The sequence below is a fragment of the Mytilus edulis genome, chromosome 4, assembly GCF_963676685.1.
Source record: "Mytilus edulis chromosome 4, xbMytEdul2.2, whole genome shotgun sequence".
In the NCBI taxonomy this organism is placed as follows: Eukaryota; Metazoa; Mollusca; class Bivalvia; order Mytilida; family Mytilidae; genus Mytilus; species Mytilus edulis.
Genome location: NC_092347.1, coordinates 61,216,255 through 61,242,634, shown reverse-complemented (window position 1 = coordinate 61,242,634; position 26,380 = coordinate 61,216,255). Strand labels below are relative to the sequence as shown.

Below are 26,380 nucleotides of genomic sequence, written 5' to 3'. Positions count from 1 at the left end.
TATGATTGCAAATGAGACAACTGTCCAAAAGAGACCAAATGACACAGAAATTAACAACTATTGGTTACTGTATGGCCTTCAACAATGAGCAAAGCCCATACTGCTTAGTCAGCTATAAAAGGCCTGAAATTACAATGTAAAACAATTCAAACGAGAAAAAAAAACGGCCTAATCTATGTACAAATAAAAAATGATTGAAAAACAAATATGTAACACATAAACATTAAAAGACAACCACTGAATTACCGGCTCCTTAGTTGGGACAGGCACATACATACAGAATGTGACAGAGTTAAACATGTTAGCAGGATCCCAACCCTCCACTAACCAGGGACAATTCTATCTATAACAGTACAACATAAGAAAGAACTATAAAAATAAGTTGAAAAAGGCTTAACTCATCAGATGAATAAAAATACAATTGGACGTGGATGGGTACTTGTACATCATAACAACAAAAAGACCCTAGGTTCAGATCTGAGAGTACTCACAGTTAACTGACTGCTTGTTCAAAGCTCTAACAACTAATAAAAAAATCTTGCATCCAAGACTAAATTATCAATCCATACATTTCCAACATGGTTTTTGTTTAATGATGCCTTGAACAGTCAGGGAACAACTTGACCTTGCTCAATGCCAAGATAGACATGTTGTTGATATTGTTAATAAAACCAATGGCAAACTATTTCAAAGAAATTTTCCTCTGAAACTATTGAATCAATCGTAACCAATTAGTTGAATTTTTCTATGGGTAACTAGAATAAAGTTTGTGTTTTATTTTGCTGTTTCGTCAAAAAAACATGGCTGTCATAGCAGCAATAGAACATATGGGTAAAATTGCTGGTTTTGGCTTATATCTAAAAAAAAAATAGCATTTATAGCAAATTTGAATAGGTAAAAATGTTCATAAGGTCAAGATTTATCAGCCCTGAAATTTTCAGATGAATCAAAACAACTAACCGTTGGGTTGCTGCCAATAAAATGATAGGCAAAAATAATTCTATATATTTTTTTAATAATTCTACATTCTGTGTTTATCTCTTCCACACCAACAGACATTTCTTGATAGGCCAATAAAAAAACTTATGGATTATAAATAATTTAATTATCTTGAAACAAAAATGCAACCCATGTAGGTTATTGATTATTTTTTAATTCTTTTTTGTAGAATTCTTCTGGAAGCTACACACACACACCTTTAAAACTGATACCTTAACCACTTCCTTGAGGCTACCAATCTACCAACATTTTCTTCTAGAGAGTGAAAGCCTAATTGGGACAGAAATGTCAAAAGTGCCAAGTCAGGATACTGTAAAAGATTTCTTGAAGTTTTTCAATAAGTTGTTTCCTCAATTTTTCCATTTTCTGGAGAAGAAGTCCTCAGCTCTATAATATCAAAACCTGAAACTGAGAGTCTCTCCAACACTTAGCACTCTACTCATGATGGATCTTTTGTTCCTCTTCTTGAGGCACACAGGAGTGCTGAGACATGTTGCCGCAGATGCCAAATTCTTTCTTTTCTTACTCGGACATTGTTTTTTAAACCGATAAATAAAAAACTACCAGTTGTGACTTACAGTAAATTCTAAACAGCAAAAAACCATGGCAAACTTGTTGGACCTGGACTTCCAATAACAACATCTATCACAAGACATTAAAATGGATCCCATTAAGCTTGATAACTTTTTGGATTTTATAACATCTAAGCACATGGTTTGTGATTTGCCTTACCATGAAAGTAAGGTCAGGATGTCAAATGGCAGTGTTATTGAAATGTCCAATGTAGTGCATTCAATAGGAGGAAGTGATGTAATTCATCAGTACAAATTGTTTTGTGCAGAAAATGAAATTTTTCCATTAGGTAAGAATAAAGTGTTTGTGGTGATTATCTATAGGTTGATGCTTAAGGGGGATGACATATATGATACATAAGAAGTTGTGATATAATTCCAATAAGACAACTCTCCATATAAGTCGCAATGTATAAAATTTAAAAAGATCATAGGTCAAAGTACGGCCTTCAACACAGAGCATTAGCTCACAACGAACAGTAAGTAGATTTGTTCAAGATTATCCTTGAAAAACAATGTTGGAATGATAGAAAAATTGAAGGTTGACAATGTTTTATATATACATATGACTTTGTATCTACCAAAACAACTGCATATATGTAATTTAACTAGTGAAATATATTTTTTGTCTCCTGTTCAAATTGCTGTGAAATGCCTGAATCTCTTATTGAAATTGAAACAAACAAAAAAATCATAAATATGAACTTATTGAAATTGAAACAAACAAAAAAAATCATAAATATGAACTACTAACTTGTATATAAATCTCATTTCAAATCAGCCTAATTTATCGACAGTTATTCCCCTTTGTACTTAGAAATTTCACCAAAAATGCTACTGAACATTTTTTGGTAATTGGTATCAAAATTGTAATCTAGGTTTACACTAAAATAATATTTTTTACAACTTGCAGGTGATAGTACAATGTATAGAATTATTGCTCAGTGTGATGCAAAAGTAATAACCAATTTAGAGGGAATTGGCCGTTTCAGAATCTAATGCATCATGGGTAATATTTTCAAAAGCGTACACCAAAGCGTTTTGATTGGTTTAAAACGTTATAAACAATGGAAATTCAACCAATGATGTCACGTTATTTTCACTTTGGGGTACGAACAATGAAATTACCCATGATGCTTTAGATTCTGAAACGGCCAATTGACTACTTTTTGACTGAAGGAAGTCCAGCATTCACAACATTATCAAAATTTATGTGCAAATAGAGGTTTTGACAACACCAGAGCAAAGATGCAAGATCCTTACTTTTACTGTGCAGACAATATCTCAAACAGATTTTAAGGCAAGAATAGTAGATGAAATTAACTTTATATGATTACTAAGAAGGCCTCAGAAGTCCTCAATTTTGCCTCAATTTGACACTGTTATTTAGTTTACAGATAATGACCTGAGTGTATGTGTATGAAATAGTAACACAAGGTTCCATATCAAAAAGGAAGGTTGGGATGGATTTTGGGGATTATGGTCGGAACTGTTTAGGAATTAGGGGCCAAAAACAATAATATGTATAAATTGGTTATTTCTTGACCAAGTTTAATTGGGTTTTATTCTTGATTTCTCTGGGTTCTTTAATATGCTGGATCTAACCATGTATAAAAGTTTTTGAATATAAGGCCCCATTTTTAAATTGGTCCACATGAGATCCATTTTTTCTCACGAACTACAATACAAGGATTTCTGAAATTTGGTTCATCACTTGACAACTTCCTGTTTACCAAACACTTGTATTATTTTACACATGATAATCAAGTTGAAAATTTTCGTCACATTTTTCTCATGAACATACAAGGATTTCTGAAATTTGGTTTCAGGATTTATACAAGTCAGCTATACTGTGTGATGCGTTTTCAGATTAAACACTCAACAACTTCCTGTTTACCTAACACTTGCATATTTTTACACTATTAAAATTATCCACTTGCAGCGGGAAGTTTTGCATTTTTTTGTTATTATTTTAGATAGCATTATAATATCTAATATCTAATACTATTAATTTTCATTTTAACTTTATTTTACATGATTTCCAAAGCATCAGTAAATACAGCTGAGCGACACTGTGAGGCTCTTGAGAGCTTCTAGTTTATAGTTTATACTTTCTAAATAAATTATATCATGAACACTAGAACAGACGACATAATTATGTGTGTTCACTCTTGTTTATTTTTGGTTGTATTTGGATGAAAGTGGTTTTTTTTTATCATTTTTGGCAACTCTCAAAAGAATGACAAGACAATCCTCAATGTGAAAATTTTGAAAACAAGTGCATAGTAAATATGTTAACACTAATTAGACTGCAGTGGCTTAATCTTCTTTTCCACAACCAGTCAAACCATACATACATTCATAAATAAACTATGTTTTCTTTTTCTCTTAGGTTCATCTATCAGAGTGTTGTGAAGTCAAAGATCATTGCCTAACTTATGCCCTTAGTGACCCTTTGCGTCCTGAGTTTTCAAAAAGATGTTAACACAACCACACGTATGTATGTGTTCCCTGTGTGCAGTTGAAAGAATCAGCTAACTCCCTTCTCAAGACAGTCCAATGTGCCGTCCAAGGAAATGCAGAAAGGACAGAAAAACTAAATGATCTGAATTTCAAAGGTACCCAAGCAATACAAAGCATCACCAATCTGAAGAATCATCTTGTTCGCTGCAAAAACCAAGACAGTGCTAAAAGTGTATTGTTTGACACTAGTAGTGAAGATGATGTCTTGTTAATAAGTGACTGGTCGATGAAATATCTTCCAAAACAATATCTTCAAAACCAAACAGATTGGTTTTGAAAGTGTGGTTTACCTTGGCATATCACAATGGCATTCCAGAAAGTTAATGGCTTGGTTGAAAGTTTAGATTTTGTCCATATCTTTGACTTCCAAATATCACAAGAGCAGCAATTATTCTGGATGTCATAGACAGCATTTTAAAGTTCAAAGTCTCTGCCAAATTTCACCTGTGGTCTGACAATGTTGGGTGTTACAAGTCCACAGAAATGATGTCCATATTAAGCAAAAATGAGAAAGTCTTATATGACTTTTGCGAATTCCAAAATGGTAAAGGCCCATGCGACAGGACTCACAGGAGCAACTTTAAAATCAGCTATACAAATACATCAATCAGGGAAATGATGTATTGAATGCTTTTTTTTTATGTACTAAATGCATCTTCAATGAAAAAGGTATTAATTTTGTCCAATTAATATGATGTGTTTTTCTTATGTTTGCTTTGACTAATATTTTTTAATTTTTAAATGAAGCTTTTTCACAACAATAAGGTTTTGACACCCCTTTTTATTTTTTGGCTTGTTTGAATTCCATTTCATATTACTTATATGACTGTAAGGATTCGATCTTGTAAGATATAGAGAATCTAACACTGGAAATCTCAGACGAGGATAAGTTCTTTAGTTCTCTAACATTAAGGGCTTGCCAGAGTTTGAGAATTAAGACATCTTACCAGAGTGTATCATTTTCATGTAATTGCTGAAAATCAATAGACAAGTGACAAAAACTAGGAAAACAAAATAGACAAGCATTTTAATAAACATGAAATAACTAAAGCAATACACACAGAAAACATAAGTAGACATATTACTCATGCTCATAGAAAAAAAAAAAGAAATACATGATTAACTTTAAATTCTGACAGATCAGGTGAAATTATTTTTAGAAAAGAATTGATCACTCATTGATGCAACTGTTTACTTACTTTCCTTCACATATCAAAATATACATGTCACAACATTTATTTTAATTTTAGGGTATAGAGACAATGATGAAGTCAGTGAAGTACAGAGTAACTGTTGTGGAAAAGGAACACGTCAAAAGAATTCCTGCTATTGGCTCGTACTCAAATTTCTCTTTTGAAGGAGGAGGAATACGTGTAGGGGAGGCTAATGGCATTGGAGAAGGTATATGCATGTTATTAATTCCCTTCAGTAACCATGGTAACTAATGTCAATCCATTTTATGCCATGAAGACATGTATTAGGGTGTTACGCATGCATACTTGTCCATCTATAGCCGTCAGCATCAAAGTGTAATAGTACACTTGGATAAGGTTAAATCAGCCTTACAATACAATACAATATTTTTATTTTCCATAATTAAAGGGCCCATTAAGAGCATAACATTAATGACAACATGACATAAACATTACAGAGTGATTAAAGAAACATAAAATAATAATTCAAATGCATGAGGAAAGGGTTAGTGGTCAAGGGGAGATAATTTTGATTTCTATTAGAGTATCTAAGTTAACTAATTTTATGATTTTGTAAGTTGCAGGCCTTTATTGAGGTATGCACATAAAATAGATAAAAAAAAATGCTATCTTCATTAATCATGATTTATCAAAAAAGATCTTTTCTGTTTAAATTATCTAAACTGGGGTATTTTTTTATATACTCAGTCATATCTCTTCTGAGGTTATTTTAAAGAGGGCATTCCAGAAGAAATTGCATTTCATTTTCAATACAATTTGAATTACAATATAAATATATCCTCTCATGTCGAGATAATATTTCATATTTACCACATACATTAGTAATTCATTCATGTCGGCCAGTTTCTATTCTTAAACAGTGATTGCTGAGTCTGTATTTTGTTAACAAATGTTTTTGTGGATGCTTTAAATCTAAATAATTTCCATAGTCAAATGACCTTTTGAATGAAAAATAAGTGTCCAATTTGCCTTGATTCTGTAAATAAAAATCATGCATTTTCTCCCAATCATTTTGAAAATTTAATTTGAGCTCTTTTTTCAGTAAATTTTTTAATTTATTTTTGCCTAAATTTTTACATATATTTAGGTCAATAGTTATAAACTCAAGAGAATTCAAGAAATAAACATTAACTAAATATCAAGCTGTTTTAAAGTCAACATGAAAATGATCTCAATACCCAATTTTTCTCTGTAGAAAATGATATTAGAGAGCCATGAACTATTGGAGCTAGTTTGAGCTTTACTCTCATTCATTTTTAACTCAGCATAAGCACTTTTCAATAAATCAGATGGAAAATTCTGTAGTCTATGCCAATACATAAACATATGTGTTAGCAAATTTATATAAAGAGGATATCTACCCAGTTCTGACAGGACTGCTACATTTGTGCACATCTTTGTAACGCCAATAATATACTTACAAAATTTTAAATTGAGCTTCTCAAACTCCTAATCTTTAAATATGTCATAAAGGGATACATTTTTCCTTTTAGGAGTAATGTTAATAACACCCCAATTTTCACAACCATAAGTATCAATTGGCTGTTTACAGCCTTAATCGCATCTCAAACTCAAAATATAATACTGAGCTTATATGGTACTTTGTCAGCATCAGGATTACATTGACTTGAAAAATGTGTGCTCTTATATATGTGTAGTTTGACCTATGTTGTATGATAACTCAAGTTTCCTTTGACTAAATTGAAAAAAAATTTATACACATTATTATTTAAACATCAATTCCTCTTTTCTAAATGAGCATTTTTGATATTTCAGATCCTGAGTTAATGTACATACTGGTCAACCTGATCAGGCCGTGTATAACTTTGGTTTTCTTGTCTTGCCTTGATTTATCCATATGTTAAAACACAACTTATTCGTCCCATAGTTTTAATTTATTTTGGTTAGTTTCTTGTCCTCATGCAAACTTAACTGTTACATGAATGTGCATGTATGTTCCTTTTTTCAGGCTTGTTGATAAAGAATGATCAGAATCCAGCAATCAAGATCAGATAATATCACAGTATGCGAGGAACCTGATGATAACACATTTCACCAGTTGCCTTAAAAAGAAATACAAAATCAGACACAGAAAATTTGGTAATACAATGCACATATGACGAGTTTTCCACTGAAAGGGAGCTTCTGAACCACCAGTTTGTTGGCAAATGTCAAATTGAAATTGAATTTAATTCTGGTTTGAATTCTGACATCACAAAGAAAAAGTATTATGAAAAACTATCAGAGTCTTCCTTTCTGAGAGGTGAGTTAAATTTTTCTGCTGAAAGCAAACAGATGGAAATGTCAGAGAATAGCTGGACACTTGGTTGGGCCCTCAAGACAGAAAGAAAGCCCAAGCGCTTTAACAAAAACCAAAAAGACTACTTAACTGAAAAATTTGACAAAGGTCTCAAAACGGGGAGAAAGGAAGATCCCTTTGATGTTTCAGAGAATATGCTACATGTCAAAAATTCTGATGGCACAAGGAAGTTATGATGAGATATTGTCTGTATAGCAAGTAACAAGTTTCTTTTCTAGAATGTGTAAACAAAACAAACACCTAGAGGATGATCTACAAGCAAGGAGGTGAAACGAAAAATCTATACCATTAGACAGGAAATCCTGAATTAATGAACAACTTCTTCAAGTTTTGAAAGGGATTGAATATTTTTAGTTCAACCCCCTCAACAATTTTTGTATTTTTTATGAGGAAGACTTGACATTTGGGACAAAATAGTCAAAACTTGTGATTATATAGGGGTGACCTCAAGTATTATCATATTATTATTTCGGCAATTAAATGTACAAGGGTCATGTAAAATTGAATACAGGTATATATATGCATTATTGTAGGTTCTCAGCATCAATGTAAAATAGGTCATTGTGACCTAAAATTAGGTTGTTGAAACTACACCTTTATGAGCATATTGATGGGAATAATGTGTAGGAAAATGTGAACATGTTGGTAACAATTTCAAAATGTAGATAACCAATATACTTTTTACATGCTGAGTAAATATTGTAACTACATGTACCTTTACCTTGTTTAATCTAAATAACATAGACCTATTCATGTTTTTAATTCAATTAACTCTTGGCCTCTAGGGACATTCTTTCAATTATTCAATATAATAAGTGCTTCCTAAGTCAGAAATCTGATGTACAGTAGTTGTCGTTTGTTTATGTAGTTTATACGTGTTTCTCGTTTTTTAACTCACCTGCCCTGTAGGGCCAAGTGAGCTTTTCTCATTACTTAGCGTCCGTCATCATCGTCAGCATTAACTTTTTACATTTTGAACTTCTTCTAGAGAACCATTGAATGGAATAAAACCAAACATGGCATAAATGTTCCTTATGAGGTGCTGACCAAGGGTTGTTACTTTGTAGCCGATCCATCATCCAAGATGGCCGCCAGCGGGGGACTTAGTTTAACATAGGACCCTATGGGAAATGCATACAAATGACTTCTTTTAGAGAACCACTGAATGGAATGAAACCAAACATGGCATGAATGTTCCTTATGAGGTGTTGACCAAGAGTTGTTACTTTGTAACCGATCCATCATCCAAGATGGCCGCCAGCGGGGGACTTAGTTTAACATAGGACCCTATGGGAAATGCATACAAATGACTTCTTTTAGAGAACCACTATATGGAATGAAACCAAACATGGCATGAATGTTCCTTATGAGGTGTTGACCAAGAGTTGTTACTTTGTAGCCGATCCATCATCCAAGATGGCCGCCAGCGGGGGACTTAGTTTAACATAGGACCCTATGGGAAATGCATACGAAAGTATTCTTCTAGAGAACCACTTAATTGAATGAAATCAAACATAGCATAAATGTTCCTTTCCTAATGAGGTGATGGCCAAATGTTGTTACTTTGTAGCCAAATTTTACCTTTTTTATATGATTTCAAAAACCCAAGTAGAGTCAGGTGAGCAATACAGGCTCTTGAGAGCCTCTAGTTTTTTATTATTTTTATATAGATTAGACTGTTGGTTTTCCCGTTTGAATCACATGGTATTTCACTAGTAATTTTGGGGCCCTTTATAGCTTGTTGTTAGGTGTGACCCAAGGCTCCGTGTTGAAGGCCGTACCTTGACCTATAATGGTTTACTTTTATAAATTGTTATTTGGATGGAGAGTTGTCTCATTGGCACTCATACCAAATCTTCCTATATCAATTGTGATTCATTTGTAGATTCTTTATGCTTTGTCCACATAGTTAAAAGTCTAGATAGATTTATTCTTGTCCATTCTTAAACCCGAGTGCCTTAATTTTTTGCATGTAGGTCCACTTCTCAGACACTTCAGACTGTATAGCATTGGTACTTCAAACGGATAGCTTGAAAATAAACCCCGGTGCCTTTAACCCTTTCCTCCATAATAACACCTTTTGACACCTGTGTATTATCTCTGTTGAAACGCTTTGACTACAAAGTGTATGCAGTAGAATTAATAAAATTTGTATCCAATATGATAAGGAATATGATAGGAATATCTGACTTAAATTTATTTGATGAAATATTTGTTTTTCGCAATGCATTAATACTTTAAAGCATATTTTCAGGATTTTATTGAAAAATCTTATGCGAATCAAGTATGCAAAATAAAAATTCAATGGAGGAAAGGCATACTCTACGGGTTTTACTTGTTTTTGAAAGCCGTACAATGACATGCAGTTGTTTAAATCTCTATCCTTTGTTTATGGTTAAACATTGCTTCATTGGCATAATATTTTCACATATAAATCTTAAAGACTTCATTTGAGATAATATTTTAATGAAAAAAAGGGTGCGAACGGACTCAAGGGGCAAACATGTATGATGAGAATGTGTTTTTGGGATCGAACGCACCAGATACTGTCGAGGTCGTACATGTTAATATTTATATATATTTTTTTTAATGTTATGCTCAAATCATGTATATTTCTGTCCTTTAAAAAAATAAAGAAAGCACTCTGAATTTCTGACTGTACATATTTCCCGTTTTGTAAAATATTTTGCATCGCTTGTTTACATCGTAAAGGGTGCTCTCATACACGCCCTCGTTCCAATGTCGTCAAAGCTGTTTTTTAGAAGACCCCTAAAAGCGACCATTTCCAAGGCACTCGTCGTAAGAAACGCGTTAAAATATGCGCACTGTTAAAGGGCCGAGCCACCTTAAATCTATGTTCAAGTTAGCTGAATCATCCTGTCCTTTAATACCAGTAATCAAATTAGAATAGTTTAAATCCATTCTGCAATTGTAGAACCTTCAGAAATTTAAACAAGAATGTATCCATAGAATAAGGATGCCCCAATCGCACTATCATTTTCTATGTTCAGTGGACTGTAGAATAGGGGTCAAAACTCTATGATTTGGCATAAAAAAATTGGAAAGATCATATCATAGGGAACATGTGTACTAAGTTTCAAGTTGATTGAACTTTAACTTTTAAGAACTCTCTTGGCAAAAAACTTTAACCTGTACTGGGACAGATGGACGCACAGACCAGAAGGCATAATGCCCATAAATGGGGCATAAAAATGGTAAAAATGTTGAAAGATACTTAAGATTATTTGAAAGTTTAGGAAAAGTCTTTCAAATGAGGGTTAAAGTTGTAGATGAAGCTCACTGTTGCACATTTTCTGATGAATAAGACAGATAATAAAGTAATAACTTTGTACTTGTTATTTCCTTCCTATGAAAAAAAGAATTGAAAAAATGTATTTGCACCACTTTTATGATTCAATTTATAATTGTCTGTGTTTTAAGCACTGCTTTTGGGCTATTTCATGGCGGCCAGTTTTTATTGGTGGAGAAAGCCGGAGTGCTCGTAGAAAACCACCAACCTTCGATAGGAAAACTGACAATCCTAGTCAATTAAGATTGGTCTTCAGTACACCTGGGTTCAAACTCACAGCCTCAGTGTTGACTGGCTAGTGATTACAGTAGTTGAACTACTTAGACCACTTAGCCAAAGATTCCCCCTTTTTTTTTTTAAAGAGAAGTCAACATTAACACAATGGTTAAAAGGAAGGGGAGATAACAACTTTGATGTAAAAATGAATAAATAGAATGTGTAGTAAATGCAAGTTAAAATTTATATAGATACAATGTATACAATTTGGGGTTAAATTAGGAATTTAATTCAATTAACTATTTCCTTGGTGATGTAATAATTTTTGCACAGATCTAGATATTTAGTTTATTTTGATTACCCAGTAAATAAGTTCAGTACACCTCAAAAATGATTTTGATTAATTTATTTTTAACTATTTTTTAATATTGTACTTTTTACCACAGTTTTCCTTATATTATAAAGAATTGTCATTTCTTTTAAATGCCTCATTTTGAATGTAACAGTCCAACTGAAGATTTATATATTTTTGGAGTTGTGCAAATATTTTTAAGGTTGTATTAACGTATGGAGTTCATGTTAAGATATATTTTGATAGACACTATTAAATGATAACAAAAAAATGCTGGTAATACAAATATCTCAAACCAGAAATGATCTTCATAAAAAAACAGGTCTATTCAAATTAACTGACAGTACTGTGGATTCTTCATAATATACCTGGAAAATATGAAGAATCCACAGTACTGTCAGTTATTTTGAATATTTTCCCCTCCTTTTAATTGTCAAAATAATGTACAACAGTGACAAAAAAATATTTGCTGTGACAATATTTTTTTTATATTTATACACCCCTGATGAAGCAGATTGTGTCTAGTTTCCTTTGGGTATTTTGTATCATAATGCATTTATTGGTAAATAAAGTTCATTTTAGAAAACCTAACTCATATTTTATTTGATATAAAAAAAACAGAAGATGAGGAATGATTGCCAATGAGATAACACTCCACAAGAGACCAAATTACATAGATTATTAACAAGGGTACAACCTTCAACAATGAGCAAATCTCATACCACATAGTCAGCTTAACAATACCCATTGAATTTAGCCTGGTTGGTAACTAAAGAGGAAAGATACTTCTGTGGTTGATGGTATGACACAGATGATTTATGGGAATATATCCAATATCATCTGTGAAACGATTATTCCATAGTGGTCAACCAACTCGTGATGGCATCCGTAAAATTTACAAAGGGATGATTTCAACTTCACCACTTGGAACTCTTGGTTTAATAGCTTCCTTGTGAGCAGCAACACTCTATCAAGAAAATCATGATAGGAAATACAAGCATGGGAATATCGTATCAATTGGGAGATATATACCCTGTATGCAGGTGTTGCTGGAATGTTTCTACTTAGAAATGGAAAGTTTACAATTGGAAAGCTGAACTCATCTCTTTTGTCATCAAATTTTGTTTTCAACCAACCCTCATTGTCAATTTCTAGATGTACGTCAAGATATGAGGCCGACTTAACTGTAAAAGTAATATTCATAAAGACAAATAAAAGAATACTATAACACGTTATAAAAATGATAAACAACGTCAGTACCCAGAATCTATACTTCAATACAATCGTGTATTATTTGTGAAGTTGATACGAAATATTTATCCACATGGTCTTGGTACCTTCCGATGATGTTTATATGACAGCCAAAAAATTTTGGGGTCATATAATGGTATGATGTTGTCTGCGTTGTCGTCGTCTGTGTCTGCCTTTGCGTTGTCCGAAAACACATTTGGTGTCCGGACAATAACTTTAGTTTATGTGAATGGATCTCTTTGAAATTTAATAAGAAGGTTCAATACCCCAAAAGGAAGATTGGGATTAATTTTGGGAATGATGGTTCCTACTGTTTAGGAATAAGGGACACAAAAGGGGCCAAAACAAGCATTTTTCTACTTTCAGGGTAATAACTCTTGTGTGAGTATTTCAATTGCTCTGAAATTGTACCATAATGTTTATTACCACAAGTAGCAGGTTTGGATTAATTTTTGGGGTTATGGTGTAAACTGTTTTGGGGTTCAGGGCCCAAAAGGGGCTAAAAATAAGCATTTCTTTACAATAACTTGTGTGTAAGTATGGATTTCTCTGCCATTGTATCACCAAGTTCCAAATCACAAAAGGAAGGCTCGGATTGAGTTTGGGGGTTACTGCCCCATTCGTGCAGGAATTAGGGGCCAAAAAAAAAGGGCAAAAAACATGCATATTTCTAGTTTTCGGACAATAACTTGTGTGTAAGTGTTTTTATATCTCTGAAATTGTACTATAAGGTTCCATATACTACAAGGGAAAGGCTGGGATCGAGTTTTGGGGTAATTGCTCCAAGGGTGAAATCAAAAAGTGTTGGGTTTTGTTTGTTGCTTTTGTTTTGTTTTTTTTTTGGAGGGGGGGGGGGGGGGTCCAATTTTTTTAAAGGGTTCATATTTTTTTCTCAAAATTTCTCAAATTTAAAATTTTTGAAAATTTTCAAGAATAAATCTTTTATTGCACAGTATTGCGCAATAGATTTGTCAAATCTTTACAATTGTTTTGTGTCAGAAATCTATATAATGTCAAAAATTTGATCTTGATCCAAATTTAGAGCTGTATCAAGCTTGAATGTTGTGCCCATACTTACCTCAACTGTTCAGGGTTGGACCTCTGCGGTCGTATAAAGCTGCGCCCTGCAGAGCACCAGGTTTATTTTAGAAAACATGCGACGTTCTTTGACATTCCCCTGATTCATCAGCTCTCTGCTCAGACACTGGTGACGTTTTACAAAGTCAGAGTAGGAGCTGCAAACTCTTGAATACCAAATAAGTTGGGGAAATGTATATCCCATATGCAGATGAAGTAACTTAGTTGGTATATTGTTACTAAGGTAGGTGAAATTGATACATTGTAATTTCAACATTAAACTCGCCTCGTTTGTCATATATTCTGGTACTGAGATGACTGTGTATGTCAACTTGATTCGAGGTATAAGTCTAAAAATGAGGCGGAGGAAAACCGTGTCTGATGTTTCTTTGCTTTCTAGTTCTGGCGGATATATTAATGGAACCCAATCAGAATAGTTCGGATTGTTAATGGAAAGAACATCAATATACTAGTATCTGAATGCGAAATTAAATAACCTGGCTTCTTTCTACTTCTTGTTTTTGACAAGTGGCTGAAGTAACTTCGATTTATATGAAAATAAGCAAAGGTCGGCAAAGAGACGCCCACAGTTCGTTCCCATAGGGATGTCGACAATTTGTTGAACAAGTCTACCTCCAAGTTCTACAAATTTGTTGTCAATAAGAAATTAAAGCTTACTGATCACTTGTTCCTCTGTGTAGCGTATTTGATCTTTTTGTTCACCATTAATAAAACATCCTAAAGTAATAAATTTAAGGCGTTTGCTACCATTTTATGTTAAAATTTATGTTGTGAAACCAACCCTTATTTCAAACAAAGTTAAGATGAACCTGAATATATTTTTCGATTCTGTAGAAAATGGTTTGTAAAACCTAATTTTATAGCCAGCTAAACCTCACACTGATTGTATGACAGTCGAATAAGATTCCATTATATTGACAACGATGTGTGAACAAACATAGACATAATAGGGGGAAATGTCAAAAATAGTGGTACAGCAGTCAACATTGAACACCATCACTCCTGTGTAGATTAAAAGAGAATAGTTGGTAAACATCAACTACACCTACGATACCGTTGAAGTAATCATACTAGGCATTTATTTAAGAAGTCAACCAACTGTGCATACACTATGGTAACTCAAAATCGTCGAATGTCTTACAAGTTGTAACTCAAGTTTTGACAGAAACCGTCTAAGATTAATCTACCTTTATCCGAATTTAAAAAAAAGAATACATGTGTACTCAACAAAAATTTACAGGAACGACAAAAAGAACGATTGTTTATTCTCTATTGTTATAATTGTTTTTCTTTTACGGTTATTATTATGTTCCATTGGTCCAAATTCACAGTGTTTATATATCCTACGTAACTCGTTCGCTATGCCTATGTCTGTAGTGACGAAATCGATTTCAATGAACGTATATAAGCCTTAGCACAAATTACTGAAAACCTTTACTAAATTATCTTATAGATACAAAGATTTGGTGAAGAGGTTCAGCTGTACTTATAACAAACGGGCAGGGGCGGATCCAGCCATTTTAAAAAGGGGGTTCCTTACCCAGGACAAAAACAAGGGGAGGGGGTCATTACATGTCCCAATTCAAATACATTGATCGTTAAAAAAAAGAGGGGGTTATTAGTTTTCAGCATTCCACGAAAATTGATACCCACGAAAATAAAGAATCAACAGTACTGCATTAAATTTTCATCCCACTCATATATGGGGGTTGTTCTGAGCACGAAAACACCTGAAGTCAGATGCAGATTAACCTTACACTGAAACACTTTGGGATATTACACGTCAAGAGCTTTGAACTGCAGCAATTCAACATGAAAAGGATGGAGCGATTAATACATGCAGAGTATAACAATGACATATCCTATGATTAGATAACAAACGCCAATAGTTTCTATCGGAAAGACTATTCTTTTGGTGTCATATTGAGTGGTGGTATGTCGTCTGTGACACGCTTCAAACAGATTTAAGCTCTTAATATCGGCTTACACCAAAACTATATATCTTTAAATTATGAACCAAAGTATATTTCGCGGGTATTTTCTAGTTAATATAAAAACAAAATACAAGATAATCAAATAACACAGCATTTGTCTCAGAAAAAAAACCAACTCCTAATCCTAATCCTGACATATTTGGTCTTGGTATAAAATATAAAAACGGATTTACTAATCACAGAATCAAAAAACCATAAGGAAGATAATATCTATGACGTTTCCGTCGCATTGACAACGCAAGCCATTCTGAACGTAACGTTACACTCAGTTTCTGGTAAAGATGCAGAGCGGTAATTAATGTTTAAATTCTCGAATCTTGATAATATTGGATGTAAAACAATAAAAGAAGAAAAAAGTGAGGAATTGCCATGTGAAAAGTATCCAATCATATCCAATGGTAGACGATTCAAAAAAGATTCTCGTAAATGGCTTCACAAGTCAACTAACAAAAATGAGCCAGACGAAGGTTTAGACACTACAGGAAAACCATTTGAAGCAATCGTTGAACGAAATGATTCAGACGACAGCTGTAATGGGACAAACAATCGCAAGTCTGTATCATTTTTAAAGTCATTTCTGGAGATGGATTATCCAAAAGATACGCTGACTAAACCAATCAAAAGTTGTATACGAAACGTAGAAGAAAATGCTCATGGTCCGGAGATGTTCAGGCGTAAAAATAAACGAAGACTGGTATCTCCGTCAAATGGAAAACAACAAATTGTCCGCTTCAATGATTCGGTGGAATATAAACTAAGACATTTTATACAAATGAGTCATAGTTTCAGAACGGTTCCACAATCAGAAATTTCGTCTTGTCCTAGTACAAATGGTGATAGTAATGGCGGTGGTTCTAACTTTTCAGATGCCGAATATACAGGCACCAATACCATTACTAACTTAGCATGGAATAGTGAGGTATTTACTTTGTTAATTTAATATATACATCGATGTCATTTTTTCTAAGTTTTTTTCTGACGGTTAACTTATTTAACTTTGGAATCGGACTTCGAAGACCTATTGGTGTTTTCTGTTCTTTAACGGGTCGGTTTGTTGTCTCTTGTCACAGTCCTCGTTTCCATTCTCAATTTCACCTCCTAATAAGAGTACAGGAGCGTATCCATGATTTTTGTTAAAAGGGTACCTTAACTCAATAAAACGGTGTATAAACTGCGGAGTGGAGCGAGAAGAAAATATTTATGAACGGTCCATGCAAAAAAATATATTTTTTAATCAAAGGGGGATAGACTTCTACGCCAACTCCTCGGCCACTTGAATCCACTACTACTTTATACACTGCATATACAAGTTACATTTTTGTTTATAACTTTTACTATCTTTAAAAAGGAGGAGAAAATATCGATGGGGGATTCAAACAACTAGTAAAAGAAGTACAGACAAGTCCTAAGTCAGGGGGCTGTAATTCAGTGGTTTTCGTTTGTTGCTACATACATCAGATTTTTTTTTCGTTCAGCATTTTCTACATGCATGTATATCTTTTACATTTGTCATTTTGGGACCTTTTATATCTGCCATTGCGGTACGGGTTTTGCTCATTGTTGAAGACCATGTCGTGACGTTGACTTATAGCGGTTAATTTCTTGTCATTTAGTCTCCGTTATGGAAAGTTTTCTCATTGCAATCATTTCACATTTTCTTGTTTTCATAACACCATGGCCAAACTAAAAAATGAAGAAAAGACAAACAACAGTCCACAAAACACTGCTCTATTGAAAGATCAAATTTTAACCAACACAAGTCCGACCAAAATCCTGAGTGAATTCGGGTGTTTCGAGACAGTTTCTGTTCCAAAATATAAATTAGGAAAGAACAAAAGCGAGATCGACATGTCTAACCTATCCATGGTCAAGAGTAACACAGCAGATATTCCATAACGGAGGTTGTGGAATGGGAGAATGGGGTAAGGGGGCGGGAGTACTGGTGTTACAGGATAGTGAAATGAATTTTCGTATTTCCCTTTTTCTTTTTCTGCATTTGAATACGTTTTTCTTTGATTTATGTCATTCTTTGAAAGACAAAAAAAGTTTGTCCTACTGCACAATAAATATGATAATGTTGTGACTTATCAAAACACTCCAATTCCGCTTAATTCTGAGCAGTCTACGAAATTAAAAAGACTTAATCATAAAGCATTGGAATGCAACTGCATCGATCATAATGCATTAAGATTGCAACTGCATTGATCATAAAGTATTGAGATTGCAACAGCAAAATAATGGCGTGCTGCATATGGACAGAAATATTGCCTCGCAACAGGCCACATAACAAACATTCATCGCATTGGTTGTTAAACATTCAGGGGCGGATCCTGGATTTTTGAAAGGGGGGCGAAGTAAATTATAAATTAAGCCGAGCGGAGCGAGGCGAAAAATATTTGGGACCTTTTTTAGGCTAAAAAACATAAAATAAGTGTACAATGAACTTTTCACACGTTTCCTAACGCATGCGCATAGCTACGTTTACGTCAAAACGCCCGGGCGTACACTTGGATTTTGAAAATCGAAAAAAATAATAGTAGAATAAGAAAAATCTGATTGCTCATCAGCCTTGTGCTTCTTTCTTCAATGGATTGTAATTATAATTAAAAAGGGACTAACTTTACTTTAATCAAGTAGATCATATTATATATTTGTTCCAAATTTCTGTAAAAGTCTAAATCTACTGTGAATTCTGCGTACTTTTCTTATTATTCAAAGTAATTTATGATCTGCTGAGATTCGATATGCGGTTTGCATTTTTGTCGAGCCTGTGATTTATGTCGCAAAAGCGAGAAATAGCGTCGTCGGCGTCAATTTTTAGGTTCCGAATGTGAATAAAGTTTTTTGAATGACTCTCCGTGAAATTTTACGAAAATTGGCAAAAAATGTTTATGATCAAGAGTATCCAGAGCAATATAATAATGCAATTATATGTTCAATTGTCCCGCATTTTACGGATAAAAGGTATTTCTTTCTGCAGTTTTATTAATAAGTGGTCACCAGAGGCGTAGCACCCAAATTTATATTGGTACGGCCGGAAAAAGATTCGCGAAGCGAGTCATCCCGCCTCGTAGAGGCGGTCACTCGGCAGGGGTTCGCGGCCGTTAAAGGCCCCGAAATTTTTTGGGATAAATGGTGCAAAATCCTGCATTCTGACTCTTTTCGGACATTTTTTTAAGTAATAAACTAAATAAAATGAAAAAAAGAATAACAAACGTGAAATATTTGTAAAAAAAAGTCAACAATCCAACTGGATAGAAAACACAGAATATCTTAGCTAAAAATAATACTTTCAACTTGTGTGGGACACCTGGCTAGGGGTCTTGGCATGCTGCTGCTCGGAAAGTATTAGAAAGAATTAAAAAAAAATGCGTGCAATTCTGTATAGCGGTTTCGGGGAATTAAGATACTAATATCAAATCTTCGCTAAATGTAGTCAGTGGGTAAAAGGAACTATGGTCACATTGGTGAATAGATTATCAAAATTCCCCGTACAAATTAATTATATAAGACAGAAATAAATGATCTGCAGAATTTCTCATGTATTGTCAAGTCTGGGTAGGACAAATAAGATCAAATAAGGAAACTATGACACTGCTTATAACAAATCTATTTTCATTGTAAATATGGTCACACTGCCATAATAATCAATGATTTCGGAAATTCCGGATGACAACGCTAGAACTTTTGAAACGATGACTTGAAATATAGTAGAAACATAGCAATGTACATACAACTTAGAATAGAGTCTCGTGATGTCCCTCCTCTAAACTTAGAACAGCAGACTTGGAACAATTTCGTTCGTCGTCATTTCTAAACACAGTGATTATAGTGTAAAAAAGGCATTCACATAAAAGTTCAGCTGCACAAAAATATCGTAAATAGCTGGCTAATTTATCATTATCTTTATAAAAAATAATAAAGAAAAATAAATATAAATAAATAAATAACAACTTGGACAAAGATAATTTTTTATTAAATAGAAACCCCGATTTCAGGGGGAAAAGTTGGTTTTGAAAAAAAGAAATGCAAAGAGCTGGATGTGTTTTGAGAATATACTAGTAATGGAATAACATTTTCCTTTATTAAATGTAAATAAACGGGTTTGTAACTCGTATAAGAAACACCCTGGCTTTAGCGATATTTTTTTTTTAATAATTAATATGCCAATCCTAGGGACATTTTGTTTTTCAGTCTGTGTGTCCGTTCGTCTGGCCATCTGTCCCGCTTCAGTTTAGTTTTTGATGAAGTTGAAGAAGTCAAAACAACTTGGAATTTTGTACATACTTATGTTCCCTATGATAATAATCTTTCTAAATTTTATGTCGAACTAGAGTTTTGATCCAAGGTCCACGTAACATAGAAAATGATAGTGGCCGCTGCAGGTTAAAGTTTTTGGTCAAGGTAGTTTTTGGTGACGTTGATGTCCAACCAACTTGAAACTTAGTTGACATGTTCCCAAAGGTATAATCTTTCATATTATATTTCGAAATTAGAGTTTCAATCCCAATTAATGGTCAACTGAACATAAAAAATGAAAGTGGTTTTTTTTCTGTCAGTGATCACTAAAACAACAAATATGCAAATGAGTTACTGATGCAAGGGCTGTTCTATCATTATGTGCCATTCTAAGGATAAGGCATCGGGATCAATTCGACGACTACATGTAAATGTGACTGCTGGACTAATATCCATGGTGTATATTCGTAACGCTTGGTTTCAGATTTTAGTGTAACGGAATGCTTACTTTCAGCCTTTTTCAATATTACATAGTAGATCGTAAATTTGTAGATGATGAAACTCCGTAATTAAGGAAAAATAATATTCAACCAAATGCCTCACTGAATTTTTGTCTGTTTGGTATTTTTTTTTTTCAAAAAATCTGCGTAAAGTTTTACGCCTTTTGTTCAATGGCGTAAAGTTCGTAAATTTCAATCAATCAAAGCAGTGTTAAATTACAATCTTGAGAAATTTAACTCGCATTCTGTTTGTCATATGTTTTGATCGATAACTTTCTTTGCGGTAACTCTTTAAACAGCTGAGGTATGGCAAGCCGTTCTCGTCAAAACTATGTTTAAACCATTTTTCGAAAAATTTACACACTGAGAATTACAACAAAGCACACTGAGATTTAAAAACTTCAAAACGCACATTGAGAATTGAGAATTACACACTGAGAATTGAAAATTACACACTGAGAATTAAAAATTACACACTGAGCTTTTATTTTAATCAGTGTCCGATTTTACAGAACAAATTGTATTAAAGGTGCAATTTCTGGTGTTTTTTTTTTAGGACAACAGCATCTGGAGGCAAGGAAAATGTGTTTCATCAGATGGATCAACTACACCAACGGCGTCTGCAAGTTCGTCTCCTCCATGTATTCCAATAAAGAGGTAAATAAGTTAAGACTTGTAATTGAATACTTATGAAAAAACGAAAGGTGTGTTTCAATTCAGTAAAATTATTTTCTTATGTGGTACTTAAACTGAGAGATATGTTGAGATATATTTCGGATGTGGTCTCAGCTTGTTACGTTTCTGCTGTTATCCGGCTCATATCATTACAATATCATTTCAGAGATTCAGATGGTTAAAATCAGATTCGACCATCATAATTACGGACCAGATTGTGAGATTTGTGTTAATATCTCAAATTATCGGAACAGAGATGTTGTTTGTAGTGGTCTTGTCAGATGTCTGCATGATGTGGTCACAGGTGACAAGATGTCCAATATTATCTCGGATAGTGAAAATTCTGATGAAGTCTCAAGTCGTAGGATGTCGAATGTTATCTCAAGTATCTGATGTAGTGTCAGGTGATTCGATGTGAGATGGGGTCTCTGGTAGTGAAATGTATGATATAGTGTCACGTGTCATGATGTCCGATATACTGTCAAGTGATGAAATGTATGATGTCAGGTGGTGGAATGTCTGATGCAGTGTCAAGTGATTAGACGTTTGATAAAGTGTCAAGTGATCGGTGGTATGTTTGTTGTAGTGTCAAGTAATAAGACTTCGGATGTAGCGTCAATTGATGCGATGTCTAATTTGTTTATCAAGTAATGAGATGTCTAAGCATTGCAAGGTGGTGTATGGTATAATTTAGTGTGAAGTGATGTTATAACCGATGTTGTGTGGTGGTGGTTTGTCTGATGAAGTGTCAGGTGATAAGATGTATAATGCAGTGTCAAGTGATTAGATAACTGATGCAATGTTAGATATTAAAACATGTCCAGGAAAGAGATGTCTGATGTTGTGTCATGAGTTGGGATATCTGATGCATTGTTAGGTGATGAGATGTCTAACTCAGTGTCAGGTAGTAAAATGTCTGATGTAGTGTCAAGTGATGAGATATTTCATACAGTGTCAGAAAATGAGTTGTCTGATTAAGTGTCAAGTGATGAGATGTTTGATGCAATGTCAGGTGGGGAAATGTCTGATGTAGTGTACATAACTAAGTTTAAACTAAGTGATCGGCTATCTGATGCAATGTCAGGTATTAAAATGTGTCAAGTAATGAAATGGCTGATGTTGTGTCAGGCATTAGGATATCTGATGCAGTGGCAGGTGATGAGATTTCTGATGCAGTGTCAGGTAGTAAAATGTCTGATTTAGTGCCAAGTGATGTGAGATGTCTGATGTAGTGTCAAGTGTAAGAGAACTTATGCAGTATCAGGTGGTGAGATGTTTGATGCAGTGTCAGGTGGTGAAATGTCTGATGTAGTTTCAAGTGCAAGATATCTTATGAAGTGTCTGGTGGTCAGACGTTTGATGCAGTGTCAAGTAATGAAATGTTTGATGCAATGTCAGGTAGTGAAATGTGTACAGTGATGAGATGTCTGATGTTGTGTCAGGTGTTGAGATATATGATATGCAGTGTCAGGGGATGAGATATCTGATGCAGTGTCAGGTAGTAAAATGTCTGATAAAGTGTCAATTGATAAGATGTCTAATAGTGTCAGGTGGTGAGATGTCTGATGTAGTGTCAAGTGATAATATATATATAATGCAGTATCAAGTCCTGAGATGTCTGCTGCAGTGTCAAATGATCAGAAGTCTGATTTAGTGTCAGGTAGTAAAATGTCTGATTTAGTATAAAGTGATAAGATATTCTTATGCAGTGTCAGGTATTGAGATGTTTGATTCAGTGATTCTAGTGATGAGATATCTGATGCAATGTCGGGTAGTGAAATGTGTACAGTAATGAGATGTCTGATGTTGTGTCAGATGTTGAGATATCTGATATGCAGTGTCAGGTGATGAGATGTCTGATTAAGTGTCAAGTGATGACATGTCTGATAAAGTGTCAATTGATGAGATGTCTGATGCAGTGTCAGGTGTTGAGATGTCTGATGCAGTGTCAGGTGTTGAGATGTCTGATGCAGTGTCAGGTGGGGAGATATCTGATGCAGTGTCAGGTGGGGAGATGTCTGATGCAGTGTCAGGTGGGGAGATATCTGATGCAGTTTCAGGTGGTGAGATGTCTGATGCAGTGTCAGGTGGGGAAATAATTGCTGTTGTGTCAGGTGATGAGATGTCTGATACAGTGTCAGGCTGTTAGGTGTCTTATGTAGTGTCAGGTGGTGAGATGTATGGTGTTGTGGCAAGTGATGAAATATCTGATGTTGTGTCAGGTTGTGAGACGTCTGATGCAGTGTCTGGTAGTGAGATGTCTGTTATAGTGTCAGATGGTGAAATGTCTGATGTAAAGTCAGGTAGTGAAATGTCTGATACAGTGTCAGTTGGTGCAATGTCTTATAGTTTATAGGTCTGGTCACAGTATGGCCTTCAACGAAGGGCTGACCCTTTACCACATATTTAACTATAAAGGCCATAGAATTACATGTAAAGCAATTCAAATAAGCAAATGAACTGCCTAATTTATGTTCAAAATAATAAACCAAGTAAATATTATTTAAAGCAACAAATGACTACAATTAAATTAAAGGCTCCCTTCTTTGGAAAGGCATATAAAGAATATGGTGGGGTTAAACATGTCCAAAGTTTTCTTTCAAGAGATCACATAAAGTGATAATCATGGGGGGAAATGTAACACAATATTAGTGTGGATTTTTTTTCTTCATATTTTGGAAGTTTCATTGCAGAGATGAATGATTTGACATTTAGTTGTGACTGATTTATTAACTTATACTCATTACAACAAAAGTGAAACTAAAGCAGGGCAGTATCTGTCCAAGGATATTTTATAAATGTTGAAGTTGGAAGTCATTTGGAATACTGTTTATTGAAGTTTACTTAATGTGCAGTGGCAAATATTTCATGCATATCAACGGAACTTTAATTAAGTTTAACATAACATGTAAAATTCTTAGCTATTTAAATGTAATATGGAATTTTTAATCTTTTTAGGTCGAAAACGCATGAAATAATTACAGAATACAATGACATCAGCAGATCATCTTGGGATTCTACACCGAGTGTCCATGATTCACTTTCAGATTTAGACATTACACCATGTGGCTCACCATGGGCCTCCCTCTCTTTAGAGGATAGTATACTACTCAACTGTTCAGGGGAGTCATCGAGAGAAAATGACTCTAGCAGTAAAAACAGGAGTATATAAAATTTATATAAAATATGTAAATGTCTTTTGAGAGTCAAAAAAATCATGTATTAGGATGAATTGTGAAAAAAAATGTTTTGATATAATTGGTTTTTTTTTAAATTTTCAATTGTTCATAGCATGTTAGTATGGAACATTTGATGGTAAAAACGTATCTGTTTATCTGTGCATATCTTTGTATCCTTTATTTTAATGTTTAGGGCCTGAAATGAAGGGCATGTAAACATGCAACACTGTGTGTGATACAACTCTGCTGATGGCATAGCATTTGTACAATTGATCTGTTATATATATTATGTATGTGTGTGTATGTGTATTAGTTGCATGATAGTATTTTGTGACATATGGATTTCATGTGTACAAAATAAAGCTTTTTATCATTTTAGCAAAACTTTTAGTAAGTATTTTGTGTATCAGTACTAACATCGTTTTGAAATTATTTTTTTTCTTTATGTAAAAATGAGTTTCAATTTATGACTTTTTGAGGGAAATCTCACTTTTGTGTTAGTAAGAGGATGTCTTTTCTTTTAAACGTATAATCCTTTTCTGTATACATTTTCTTTTCTTATATGTCTCAATTGCCAGGAATTTAACACACACAAAAAATTCAACATTAAAAGTGGCATCATTAGTTATATTTGACCTTTTCAAAGACAAGATTTCTTTTTTAAATAAATTTTTCTAAAAATCAATGCACATTCTGTAAAGTGTATGTAAAATCAGTGAAATTATATATGTATATACTTGCTTCCATTTATTTGTTGTGTTTTTGTAATTTGCAGTGGTCTGTTTCTTTTATTATGCATATTATATCATTTTTGTATACATTTTCTATTTAAATTGAATCATTTATGTATGCAGGTTTTAAATTACTACCGATTAATAAATGTTGTTCTCATATATTTGTTATAACTATCTGAAGGTACTGATTCTTACAGTGCATGTACAATAACCTTGGGATATTTTGCAAAGTACTTCTCATATGACTTAAAATAGATCATTAGGACTTGAGGGAAGAAAGAACAGGGAAGCTTCTTATAAAAATTTGCCCTTACCCATTTACTGAGGGGCCTGATGGGGGGTCTCATCACAATTCACAGAAAATAAATTTTCATGATCACGGATCCAGAAAATATAAAAAACAAAAACAATTTGTAGAAAAACGGATCATGAGAGCGAAAATGCACCAATCAGGAAGAACGAAAATAACCCATCAGGCCCCTAATTACTTTGTTCATGACATTGTTTTCAATTTGAATAGTTTGATCATGACATTGGTTTTGATTTGTATACTGTGGATTAATCATCATTCATGGAATACTATTTTTGCTGATTTCTTGGTTAAATGTGAACCACAGATAGAGAGATTAATTCCCATATATTCCTTAGCAAATATCTCTTGCCAAATAGTTATGTCATAATGATATCAAGATACAACTGTATTGACCATGAAATCATGAAATAAATCTATCATTATCCTTCTAGATTGTGACAAGGGAAATAACTCCATAATTCAAGACAATTATCTATGTAGATTGTGACAAGGGAAATAACTCCATAATTTAAGACAAATTATCTATGTAGATTGTGACAAGGGAAATAACTCCATAATTCAAGACAAATTATCTATGTAGATTGTGACAAGGGAAATAACTCCATAATTCAAGACAAATTATCTATGTAGATTGTGACAAGGGAAATAACTCCATAATTTAAGACAAATTATCTATGTAAATTGTGACAAGGGAAATAACTCCATAATTTAAGACAAATTATCTATGTAGATTGTGACAAGGGAAATAACTCCATAATTCAAGACAAATTATCTATGTAGATTGTGACAAGGGAAATAACTCCATAATTTAAGACAAATTATCTATGTAGATTGTGACAAGGGAAATAACTCCATAATTTAAGACAAATTATCTATGTAGATTGTGACAAG

At 33.7% G+C, this 26,380-nt stretch overlaps 1 protein-coding gene, 1 long non-coding RNA gene and 2 pseudogenes across 2 annotated transcripts; all 4 read left to right on the top strand.

Moving 5' to 3' along the window:
- Nucleotides 1–800: 800 nt before the first annotated feature.
- On the top strand, nucleotides 801–2,869 carry LOC139521466 (uncharacterized; annotated as a pseudogene).
- On the top strand, nucleotides 2,577–4,789 carry LOC139521465 (uncharacterized; annotated as a pseudogene).
- Nucleotides 4,790–5,348: 559 nt separating this feature from the next.
- On the top strand, nucleotides 5,349–11,292 carry LOC139520126 (uncharacterized). The gene is made up of 2 exons (XR_011663820.1): nucleotides 5,349–5,495; nucleotides 7,278–11,292. It is a non-coding gene; the product is annotated as an uncharacterized lncRNA (long non-coding RNA).
- Nucleotides 11,293–16,075: 4,783 nt separating this feature from the next.
- Nucleotides 16,076–25,333, top strand: LOC139521947 (uncharacterized). The gene is made up of 3 exons (XM_071315763.1): nucleotides 16,076–16,768; nucleotides 21,145–21,245; nucleotides 24,222–25,333. The coding sequence occupies exons 1-3, from the start codon at nucleotides 16,148–16,150 to the stop codon at nucleotides 24,433–24,435; spliced, it is 936 nt and encodes a 311-aa protein (XP_071171864.1). The 5' UTR covers nucleotides 16,076–16,147; the 3' UTR covers nucleotides 24,436–25,333.
- The last annotated feature ends 1,047 nt before the right edge of the window (nucleotides 25,334–26,380 follow it).

Coding starts and splice junctions, on each gene's coding strand:
- LOC139521947 (XM_071315763.1), top strand. CDS start 16,148: ATGTTTAAATTCTCGAATCTTGATAATATTGGATGTAAAACAATAAAA. Junction 16,769..21,144: donor ACTTAGCATGGAATAGTGAG/GTATTTACTTTG, acceptor TTTTTTTTTTAG/GACAACAGCATCTGGAGGCA. Junction 21,246..24,221: donor CCATGTATTCCAATAAAGAG/GTAAATAAGTTA, acceptor TAATCTTTTTAG/GTCGAAAACGCATGAAATAA.